Genomic DNA, 12,975 nt, shown 5'->3' with positions numbered 1-12,975 from the left:
GAAGACAAAATATTTCGAGAATAAAGTCAAAATGTCAAAAGAATAAAGTTGAAATTTTACAAAGTCAACATGTTACGAGAATAAAGACGAAATGTTTTGAAAGTAAAGATGAAATGTTTTGAGAATAAAGTCGAAATGTTATAAGAATAAAGACGAAATGTTATGAGAATAAAATTGAAATGTTATGAAAGAAAGTTGTAATTTTGCGACGTCGAATTGTTTCAAGAGTAAAGTCAAAATGTTATGATGTTGAAATGTTATGAGAATAAAGTCGAAATTTTATGAAGTCAAAATGTTATGAGAATAAAGACAAAATATTTTGAGAATAAAATCGTAATGTTTCGAGAATAAAGATAAACTGTTATGAGAATAAAGTCACAATTTTACAAAGTCGAAGTGTTATAAAAATAAAGACAAAACATTTAAAAAATAAAGATTAAATGTTTTGAGAATAAAGTTGAAATGTTATGAGAATAAATTTCACGAAGTCAAAATATTACAAGAATAAAGGCGCAATGTTACGACAATAAAGTCCAAATGTTATGAAAATAAAGTCGAAATGTTATGAAGTTGAAATGTTACGAGAATAGTTGAAATTTTATGGTCAAAATGTTATGAGAATAAAAACAAAATGTTTCAAGAATAGTCAAAATGTTACGAGAATAAAGTCAAAATGTCACAACAATAAAGTCGAAATTTTACAAAGTCGAAAAGTTTTGAGAATAAAATAAAAATGTTATGAGAATAAAGTCGAAATTTTACAAAGTGAAATGTTATGAGAATAAAGACTAAATGTTTTAAAAATAACAATAAAATGTTTTGAGAATAAAGTTGATAGGTTATGAGAATGAAATAGAAATTTTTACGAAGTCAAAATGTTACAAGGATAAGGACGAAATGTTTTGAGAATAGTTGAAATGTCACAAGAATAAAGTCAAGATTTTACAAAGTCGAAATGTTTCGAGAATAAAGTCGAAATGTCACAAGAGTAAAGTTGAAATTGTATGAAGTCGAAATGTTTCGAGAATAAAGACGAAATGTTACAGGAATAAAATCTAAATGTTTTGAAAAAAAAGGTGAAATGTTATGAGAATAAAGTTAATGTTATGAAAATAAAGTTTAAATTTGCCGAAGTCGAAATGTTACAAGAATAAATGCAAAATGTTTTGAGAATAAAGTCAAAATGTTATGAAGTTGGAATGTTACGAGAATAAAGTCGAAATCTATGTGACTTTCAGATTCACTCTCTGAACACATCATTAAGTTTAATGCATGACTTATACTGTAGTGATTTTGAGCGTGTGTAATTGTGATGTGTGTGTTCTGCAGATGTGTCTGAGTGTGTGGTGATCCTCGCTGACCGCCCGCTGCTGGAGTTTCCATTAGAAGCATTGAGTGTATTTCAGATGAACGGCGTCAGCTCCGTATCCAGAGATTTCTCACTGCAGATTCTTCATTCACGTCTGCACACAGAGGACAGCGGTGAGATTACACCCTTTAATACTGCTTTACTGCTGAATATACAGCTGTTCAATTTTTACTTAAAACATTTCCCAAGTGCAGTTAAACAGAGCCAGAAACATTTCTCTGTATATTTCCTATTATCTTTTCTTCTAAGTCTTTTTCTGAAAATGGCTTACTCTAGAAAAATCTGTGTAAAGTGCTCTGAGATGCACCTTTAAGTGTCTTTTAGTTTGTAATTACAAATAGAAATGCTTAAAATAGAAATAGAAATTGCTAAGATCAAAATTATTAGCCCCTATAAGGCATCTATTTTTTCCAATTGTCTACAGAACAAATCACTGTTATACAATGACTTGCCTAAATACCCTAACTTTACCCTAAATACCCTAGTTAAGCCTTTAAATGTCACTTTAAGCTGAACACTTCAAGAATATCTAATATCTAATATTATGTGCTGTCATCATGACCAAGATAAAATAAATAATCTAAGATATTATAAGATATAGATGGATGGACGGACGGACGGACGGACAGATAGATAGATAGATACAGTAGATAGATAGATAGATAGATAGATAGATAGATAGATAGATAGATAGATAGATAGATAGATAGATAGATAGATAGATAGATAGATAGATAGATAGATAGATAGATAGATAGAGAGATAGACGGACGGACAAACAGATATAGATAGATAGGTGGATGGATGGAAGGACGGACGGACGGACGGACGGACGGACAGACAGACAGATAGATAGATAATCATTCATTCACCACAGTGGAAAGAATTACCAACTGTTCCAGTACAGTTCCATACACACTCATTCTACGGCCAATTTAGCTCATCAGTTCCCCTATAGCGCATGTGTTTGGACTGTGGGGGAAACTTGAGCACCCAGGGGAAACCCACACCAACACGGGGAGAACATGCAAACTCCACACAGAAACAAGTTTACGACAGTAAACAAGACAAGCATAGAGTCACATGGCTGTGATGTTCGCTACAAGTTTCTTTCTTGTGTTTCCATCTGTCATTATTCACACACACTTTTACACAAAACGTGAAGTGATTTTTATTAGAATAATAAAATAAAAGATTTTAGAAATTGGGCTTTTTTATTACTTGTTTCTCATGCAATAATTCAAAATACACATTAACACAGGCTGATGGAAACCCAGCTAGTGTTCAGAAGTGGGACGTGTTTGTGAATTAAAGAGACCCAAACAGACTTTTACTATAAAAATCTGTGCATATAATACAAACATGTCCATTGACTCCAGTCATCAATCAAACATGTCAGCATGAGGAGGCTGCTAATCAGGATAAATCTGACACAGCGCGTCCGATTAAATCTCACTTACTTGTTAATTAGCAGATGCAGGAAGGCTTGAAGTAATGAGTAAGTAACTGATAAGTAATTGAAGCTCATCACATTCACAGTCACACAAAAAACACGCTTGTCTTGATTTACCAGTGAGTTTGAACATTTTGTTTGGCTGAAAGGTCAAAGGTGAGATTTTCTGTTGTGGTTTCTGCATTATATTACATATACAACAATTATTTTACACTGTATTTACATGCATATTTACAGTTATGAATTTCATTATCACTGTGGCTTTGCAGCAAGAAGGTCGCTGGTTCGAGTCCCGGCTCGGTCAGTTGAAGTTTCTGTGTGGAGTTTGCATGTTCTCCCAGTTTTGGTGTGGGTTTCCTCCGGGTGCTCCGGTTTCTCCCACAGTCCAAACAGATGCGCTATAGTGGAATTGATCAACTAAATTGGCAGTAGCGTGTGTGAATGAGTGTGCATGGGTGTTTCCCAGCACTGGGTTGCAGCTGGAAGGGCATCCCCTGTGTAAAACATATGCTGAATAAGGTGGCGGTTTATTCTGCTGTGGCGACCCCTGATGAATAAGGGACTAAGCCGAAGGAAAATGAATGAATGAATTACATTATGGGACCGTATTCAACTCTGCAATCTGACAAAGTGACTTTTATTTTGAGTAGTCGAGGCATTATTCAGAGGGCTATTGTTTATAACACAGCCGTAAATGAGGTTTGTGTTTCGTCTCGTTCATTCCAGTGTGCATTAGCTTGGGAAACCTGAAATCACTTTGTTTCAGATTTTGTTTGATTCAAACTTTTAGAAATGAAACTTAAAGGGTAGCTATGGTGAAAAGTCTGCTTTTCAAGCTGTTTGGATAGACATGTGTGTAGGTATAGTGTATAGAGCGCCATATTGGGTTGATTTAAACACATCCAGTCCTTTTTTTCAATTTAACATCATAAAAACGGTGGACCAATTGGAGCGGTTTTGAGATCGACCGCAACTTGATGTAGGAGTGCAGTCCTCCTGCTCACCAATATTGATTGACAGGTGTGCATTACCATATCCTCAGTTTGGTGTTTCACGTCTGCCATTTTCCGCGTGTGAGTCAAAGCGATGTCACCAAAGAAACACGCTTGCTCTATTTTTAGATGTCAGGCTCATTGGGCTCAACACAAGATCAACATTCACCACATGATCGCTCTCATCGGCGCCATTGTTTGTAACTTTATGTGGGTTTGAATGTGTACTTTTCATTGCATCTTCCTTAAACTTCAGCCGTTTGCATTTCCCGCGGTCACAGAAGCTCCTTGTCATCTTAACTAGGTGCAGCTGGAAAAAGCGAGCAAGTTGCCTTACGTGCACGACCTTCCAATGTAAATAACGAATTTGTCTTAAGCAGGTCACATACCAGAAGCGCTGCTCGGCAACGCTCAGCGCCATGCATTTTAGAATTCTAAGCATAGGTGTCAATCAGGGTGCACACACCGGCACCGCAAGTCAGTGGCTGTCCATGGCGCCATCTGAATAGTTTCATTTTAAATAACATGCGAATGTGCGCGTCTGGTGTGCTATGTCGTGGCTCTGAGCGGCGCATCCGGTGTATGATGCCCTTTAGTTATAGCCTCAGTCAAAGTTAATTCAGTGTGTGTGGTTATTAGTTTCGGTGTACAAGCTGGGAACTTTAAACTAGCACACAGTTGGCTGTAAAACTGTACAAAGACATAAATGATTGTGTACTCTCTGCTTGGTCTGTGTCCGACTCGTACATGTACGGCTGAATGCTGGTCCTCTCACTCATGTTGCTTCTCTCTGTCTGCCTGTCTGTTGCCATACACAAAGCAGGGGAGCTCTTGTTAAGTTGGGCGGGAATTGGAAACTAATTTTCATGTGAAGCAACACACCCCTAAAACAGCGAGTTGAGTACACGTCCCCAAAATAACACTTTAACACATTATAATAAACAAATCTGAACTGTGTTTTGAACTGAACCTAAACTGGCACAGTCAGAAGAACCATAATATTAATATTACATCTTAATAAAGGGGTAAACTAGGTGCCCTTTAAGAGACAATTGACGTTTACCTTTATTGGCGATTCCAGATATTCATTCATTCATTCATTTTCTTTTCGGCTTAGTCCCTTTATTAATCCGGAGTTGCCACAGCGGAATGAACCACCAACTTATCCAGCATATGTTTTATGCAGCGGATGCCCTTCCAGCTGCAACCTATCACTGGAAAACAACAGCACCTATCACCCATACACACTCATTCACACTCATACACTACGACCAATTTAGCTTACCCAATTCCCCTATAGCACATGTCTTTGGACTTGTGGGAGAAACCGGAGCACCTGGAGGAAACCCACACCAACACTGGGAGGTGATTTCAGATATGATATGAATTGTTTATTATTGTTACCATGTTTGTGAAGCACTTTGGTCAACATTCATGTTGTTTTAAGGTGCTATATAAATAAAGTTGACCTTGACGAAGTTAATCATAAGCAACAGATTTTTAACAGAAGACCCAATCATACTGACGAGAGGAGCTTTAAAGATGGCTGCTGGGTGAAATGACTTACCTAAAAGGGACTTTGACAAAAGTCCCTTCAAGGAAAGTTATTTCACTCAGTGGCCATCTTTGAAACGCCTCTCGGGCAGTATGCTCAGGCATTCTGTCTGAATGGGGAAACATCAAATTCTCCAAAACTGTTAGCCAAGCTTATGAATACATTTCATATTTAGAATCACCAATAAAATTATTAATGAATTAATGATGAATTAACTTCATCATGGCCTCCCAATCATCCCCATCCACTGAATGGGCTCTATCACCGTCTCCAATCCACCTATAGCTGGTGTGTGGCGAGCGCACTGGCGCAGTTGTCCTGTGGCTGCTGGAGCATCATCCAAGTGGACCTGCACACTGGTGGTGGAGTGGAGAAACCCCCCCCCCCCCCCCCCCCCCTCGTGATTTTGAAGCACTTTATAAAACACATTACATTACATGTGTGGAGATGATTGACAGGGCTTGTAACTAATCAACAAAACAGTCCATTAATGAGTATGTAGTGTGTCCCAAAGCTTGCACACTCCTTTCATACTTTTAGGACTTGGACTACAGCTCTGTACAAAACTTTTGGCCAGTGGAGAAATGGTCGTGCCCATCTGAGCCTGGTTTCTCTCTAGGTTTTTTCTTCACCTTCACCATTGGTAAAGTTTTTTTCCTCTCCGCTGTCGCCACTGGCTTGCATGGTTCAGGATCTGTAGAGCTGCGCATCGATGGATTTGCTCTTCAATATTTGGACTCTCAGTAGTGATTATTAAACCACACTGAACTGAGCTAAACTGAACTGAACTGAACTTAAACACTACAAACTGAACTGACACTGTTCCAGTTTACTATGATCTTCTATGTGAAACTGCTTTGACACAATCTACATTGTAAAAGCGCTATACAAATAAAGGGGAATTGAATTGAATTGAACGTAGTATGCGAATTGGGACGCAGAAAAACGGCCTGTGCGTCACCCTCTCTCACCCTAAAGCTCGCTCTCCTCTAATCCTGCGAGCATTTAGAGTTTAATTTGGCAATTTACATGCAGACGCCGAGCTTCAGTTTAAAATGAATGAATAAATTAAACATTTTTAAAACATGTCCCAAATGCACTGCACATCTGAATCTTAAAGGGATTAGCAGCTGTAAATCCTGACAGAGCGCTTGCTGTTAGAAGAGTCATATTAGCGTGTGTTTTGTGGATGAGGATAAACTGATCTTAGTTCCTCCGGAAACACCTCTGGATGAGTTTTGATTCACTTCGGCTTCACTAAAAGAGCTGATTAAGTTGATGAAACTTGCGTTCTGTGAATGAACGTCGCCTCGTTGTTCCATCCCTAAGAGGGAAGAAGTCACTTTCCCGAACTCTCGCATTCAATCTGCCCAGATGGTGGAATGAACTCCCTAACTACATCAGAACATCAGAGTCACTTGCTGTCTTCAAGAAACGGCTAAAAACTCAACTGTTTAGTCTCCACTTTCCTTCCTAATCTGTAACTGCCTCTCTGGCTGTACCACTAACTGTACTCTCTCAAAAAAAACCTTACATTACTAATGTTTTGCTCTTAGACTTTTACACACCTGAAACTTGTCTATAACACTTGTTCACTGCTGCTCTTATAGTTGTGTAAACTGCTTCCTTGTCCTCATTTGTAAGTCGCTTTGGATAATAGCGTCTGCTAAATGACTAAATGTAAATGTAAATGTGAATGAGGATAGTTTGGAGACTATTAACCATTGCATGCTGTTGGGTCGTTTTCATCCACTCTTGGCTTTATTTGATGTCATCCTTAATTTGATGTCATCTTTCTCTGTGTTTCAGCAAATGGGATGATTTTTGCTGACAAATCTTATTTTGACACATTTTGGGAGAATGCTTTTAAAAGTCTTTAACAGCTCAATAATACACTCTGGGCAAATTGACTCCCCCTTTTTTTCCCGATTGACTTTCATTATTGTCACATTTTTATTGCAAAGTCATGACAGCATATAATCATGCATTGGATGTTGGTGTTTTTTCCTTGTTGGGAAGAAAGACAGTTTGCCATTTTTAATGATGATCATCAGTTGCAGTGCAAACAAATCTTAGCTAATGGCCTGTATATAGAGTTTTATGGAATATTGTGTGGATCCCAGTTGTAAGAGCAACACATAATAATTTGACTTTTAGTTGATCATTTGTAAAAGTGTCAGAAGGTTGATTTCTCTGCTGAATCATCTGTCCTGCATCCCAATCATCACCAATACTGCAGAAGACCTACTGGAACCCAGATGGAGACAAGATTCTCACAGAAATCAATGAGAGATCTGCAGAGTGGATGATCAACATCAACAGCCTGATATTCAAGACATTTGTGCTGCTCATTACATTACAAACCACAGGAGAGGGCAAATTCTCCAGCAAGATAGCGCTCCTTCTCATACTTCAGCCTCCACATCAAAGCTCCTGAAAGTAAAGAAGGTCAAGCTGCTCCAGGATTGGCCAGCCCAGTCACCAGACATCAACATTATTGAGCATGTAAGATGGAGGAGGCGTTGAAGATGAATCCAAAGAATCTTGATGAACTCTGGGAGTCCTGCAAGAAGGCTTTCTTTGCCATTCCAGATGACTTTATTAATCAGTGATTTGAGTCATGTCAGAGATGTATGGATGCAGTCCTCCAAGCTCATGATGGAGTCAGACACAATATTCATTCTGTTTCCACTGCAGCATGACCACATATTCTATACTGGACATTATTGAAGGTTCAGTGACCAGACTTTAGTCTAAGCAGAGTCAGAGCTTGCTGTCCTAATGAAATCATCCAAAATCAAGGCATGATCATATTTTACTGTGATTTACCTTTCATATAAGCCACTTCTGATACCAAATCATCAACTAGAAGTTAAGTTATTACTTGAGTTGCTAAAACTTGAATAGGCCACAAGACTTTTGTCAGGTATTGTATTTTATCAAATGTCTACAGAACAAGCCACTATTTTCCAGTGACTTGCCTAGTTAACCTAATTAACCTAGTTAAGCCTTTAAATGTCACTTTAACCTGAATACTAGTATCTTGAAGAATATCTAGTCAAATATTATTTACTGTCATCATGACAAAGAGAAAATAAATCAGTGATTAGAAATGAGTTACTAAAACTATTATGATTAAAATGAGTTGAACAAAAATTAGACATCACCTATTAAATATTTAAAATTTCACTGGAGAGCAAATAATTTTGCTTTCAACTGTAAGTAAATAAATAGATTTAATGACAGACTCAACAATCTGCAGTGTTTTCTGTGGATATTTGCAGGTGCAGATTTAAAGTCCTGAGACACTTAAAACGAAACCGAAGAACTTGTGTAGTTTCAAACTAAATTATGTATTTTTTTTTTACTTTTTAAACTTTTGTGAGTTTGTTTTGGCTCATTTTCCCCCATTCAGAAGTTTATAACTGTTCTTGAAAAAATTGTGTTTGTTTCCAATTTGACTCTCTCATCATCTCTGCCAGAGTTATTTTATTCTAGGGGAAAGGAGGTGTAATGTAATTTTTTTGTATAATTTCCACCTACCCAACTTTGAAGTCTCGCCACACCTCCATACAGTGGTATAAATACAAAATCTCAGTTTCATTTAAAAGAAAAAACATTACAGAACAAGCTGCTGAAAGTATTACAAATGACTGTTTGTCTGGTTATGTTCATATGTACCACCTAGAAAAAAAATATAGACACCGACAGTTTTGTTTGATACTAGATGACAGCAGACAGAGCAGATGACTGAAAAAAATTTGTTTTGTCTCTGTCATTTTGTATGCAAGAATTGTTGTAATTAAAGTATTTGAATACCTTTTTACTAAATCAGAATTATTATTAATATTATTATTATTATTGTTGTTGTTAAATCCTAATCAAAAAATTATAAACTACATCACTGGATCCTGAATAGATATTTTACTGCTGTATTTTGTATTTTGTTACGCATTAAGAGTAATAAAATTAAACAAAAGTAAATTAAAAAGTAATTAAAAACTCATTTACTATCACCCTACAACCTGCGTGACCATTTATGGTTACATTTTTAAATATATTGTAGTCAAAACATAAAGCAACCATAACAAACTATATATCATTTTCGGATGTTCAAATGTTGTAGTTTCCAAATATGTTTACTCATTTCTGATTGATATTACTGAGCAACAGTTATTGATTCACTTGGATACTCATCTGTAGTCATAAAGCATTACTTTGCTACAGCAATCTACATGTAAAACAGGTTTTTGATGTTTTTTTTCAAATCAAATACCACCAAACTTTACATACTACTATAGAATGTGTTGTCTGCTTAACAAAAATTATCAAAAGTCTGAAAAAATATGGTTTGTATTTCTCAAAACAAAGGGGGCACCCTTATATAGTCACCAATGGAAACTGGATGTGACCTGGTGGTCATGTCCGGTACTGCAGCCAAACAAAATCTTACTGAAAGCTTATTTTTTAGGATATAATTTTCAAAGGTTGGAGGTTAATATGTTCAGATATTTTGCTTTGATTTTCTGTCAGTTTGAGGCTAAAATAGGATTTCTAAAATGCATATTTTTTGTAATATAATATGTACAATTATTGTTTTATTATTTTCATAAATATAAAAGCATACAACATTTGTTTTTATTTAACTTTTATTTAACTAAAGTGTTGAATATTAGCAGTCATTTAAATTGACATGCCATATTGTTCAAAAAGTAGGGGCAACAGTACAGGGGTTTAGAGGTTAATGTGGATCTAATAATGGATCTCATTGGACACATTCATCATCTGACAGACAAAAAAGCACACACTGAACATCTCAGACTGATATCAGATGTCCAAAGGAGAAACAAGGCTGAAAATGAGCCCAAACACAGAATAATCAGGCCGTGTGTAAGTGGGTCTTCAGATGTGGGTCAGTGATAGAGAAGTGGACTGATCCCCAGTGACTCCAGTCCAGCGCTGGTATCTCTAGGCAAGGTTATTCACACCAGTGTCTGGGGCTTAAAATGCACTTCATTCTTACTGTTACAGTGCTGAAACACTACAGTAAATGTCCTCTGTTCACTTACACAATTCTGTGCCAGAGTATTAGGCCACCCTCAGATTTATTGCTTTATCGGTGGCTTTAACAATTCAAGAGCATCATACTACAAACATTTTTATTAATTTGGTGTATGTACTTTCTGTATAATTATGTCACTCATTGCAGAGTTGAGGGTTAATTTCATGCATTTTACATTTATTTTCCTTGAATTTGAATGATTTACAACTGATTAATTTACAGTAAATACACATAGTTTTTAATAACTTTTTCTTAAACTTGAGTGACAGAGTTGACGGTAAAAAAGTTGACGATAAAGGAGTTAAAAACAATAGAGTTGACAGTAACAGAGTTGAGAGTGACAAAGTTGAGAGTAACAGAGTTGCTGATAACAGAGTTGAGAGTAATAGAGCTGACTAAAGTAGAGTTGACAGCAACAGAGTTGACGTAATGGAGCTGACGGTAACGGAGTTGACACATAAGAAATGTCCTACAGGTAAATTCTAAAGATTTTGCAAATTAATGGGAAAAGAGTAATGACATGATTCAATGCCTTTCTGAGAAAATGATGTGGCGAATCTTGTGCCCTCTAGTGGTTAAAAGGAAAATAAAATCCAATAATAATAAAAAAGATTAGACTTTTTAAATGACATACAATGTCCTCTGACCTCTGACACACAATAGCAGTTTCACCATTATGAAGTTAAAGATGAAAATGTTTCATTAAAAGTTTCTGACCTTCAGTAAATGAGTTATTATATGTGCAGAACATGTTAAATGGGAATGTTAACTTCAACCTTTCGCGTTTATCTTTTTTCTTTCCAGTTAATAATAATTTCCCTCTTCTTCGCACCTCAGCACTAAAATGCCATATGCAAATATACTGTACTGTATTTTGTTCCATCTGTAGTCATTTTTCAGTGTATAATATCAGCACACACACACTCATGTGGATCAAAAGACACATTATCATGTGGGACGGCCATTAGCATAATTTCAACATTCATATTTTAGCATTATGTCAGAAAGACACAGAGTCAGGCAGCATTTACTAAAGGAGCTATTTGTTATTTTACAGCATATTTTGCACAAGACATTGAATAAATTACTGAGTACATTGAGGAAATTCAACATTATACTAATACTCACCCTGCAAAGTTTGTTTTTTGTTCATTTTTCTATAATTGGCACAGGGATAATGTATATTTGAGCTGTTTTCTTCCTTTCTTCCTCATTTCTGTACTCACAGAACACACTTTCAGCTAATTTTTACAATATTGTGTATTGTGTACGCATCTTTTCATTTCTCCTGTCATTAGTGTTCAACTGTTTGCTTTGGAAAGCACATATTTCCTGCTGATTTCTTGCATTATTCATTAATATGAATATCAAATAGTTGTGTTTACTGCCAAAAATATGACATATGCCTAATTCCCCTAACCTGCCCAGTTAACCTAATTACCCTAGTTAAGCCTTTAAATGTCATTTTAAGCTGTATAGAAATGTCTTGAAGAATATCTAGTCTTATATTATTTACTGTCATCATGACAAAGAGAAAATAAATCAGTTATTAGAGATGAGTTATTAAAACTATTATGTGCTGAAGAAATCTGCTCTCCGTTAAACAGAAATTGAGGAAAAAAATAAGCAGGGGGGCGAATAATTCTGTCTTCAACTGTGCATGTATGTATGTATATATATATATATATATATATATATATATATATATATATATATATATGCACACATATACAGGGCTTGACATTTACACCTGCAGGTAGATTTCAGCTGTGGCGGGTTAGACAGCCACTCCCACTAGCCACTTTGGCTGGTAGAAAATAATTGCCAGAGCTGGCACGTCAATTAGAATGTCAGGTTATGGTCGTTTGTCAATATCCGTGCAAATGTGACCTTCGAATTGAGAAGCAGTACGACTGATAAAAATAACTGCGAAAGAAGAGCAAAAGAAAGCAGGTGAATAATGAATGAGAGCATGATCACACCGCTTCTCACTCTCTGATGAGGGCTTTAATGTCGTGCGCACAGCCGATGTAATGCGTGCGTGTTTTTAAAAAGCGTGCGCACTCCTGTTTCGTTGCATGAAGCAACAACCGTGCCTGGAATCGAAATCGTGAGATTTTTTTTGTAAGCAGCAGCGGTTGCCGCTTTCACTTTAACCATTCTTTGAACAGATTATTACTGGGTCTAACGTTAACCGTGTGCGCGGGATCATCCTTTAATTATCACACACAGAATGTTTTTCACCTGCTTTATTTTGCTCATAGTTATTATTGTTAATCTGCTTTAATTGTCATCCTTACCAAAAACATTGCTTTAATATGAGATTAACTCTTCATTTATCTGTAGTTACCTGCAGACCTGAGACGTTTAGCCTGGACAGACTAGGCTACTGTGTGAAGTTTTAGGTACATGAGAATAATTAATTTCTTTAAATCTAAATTGTTTTTTTAAGATGTCAGTTTAGTTTCAGCTATATTTTGCTTGTTTTTACACATTATTTAAAAAGAAAAGGCAAGAAAATAATTAGTTTGGTGTGGCCAGAGA

General features: G+C 36.3%; 1 protein-coding gene across 1 annotated transcript in view; it reads left to right on the top strand.

Moving 5' to 3' along the window:
• The window catches only part of LOC130240003 (cilia- and flagella-associated protein 46), a 172,699-nt gene that overhangs the window by 138,049 nt on the left and 21,675 nt on the right, over positions 1 to 12,975 (top strand). Inside the window, 1 exon segment of the mRNA XM_056471418.1 lies at positions 1,330 to 1,482. Coding sequence (XP_056327393.1) covers positions 1,330 to 1,482 — 153 coding nt within the window.

This window comes from Danio aesculapii, chromosome 13 (genome assembly GCF_903798145.1).
Source record: "Danio aesculapii chromosome 13, fDanAes4.1, whole genome shotgun sequence".
Lineage (NCBI taxonomy): Eukaryota > Metazoa > Chordata > Actinopteri > Cypriniformes > Danionidae > Danio > Danio aesculapii.
This window is presented reverse-complemented; position numbering and strand designations above follow the sequence as displayed.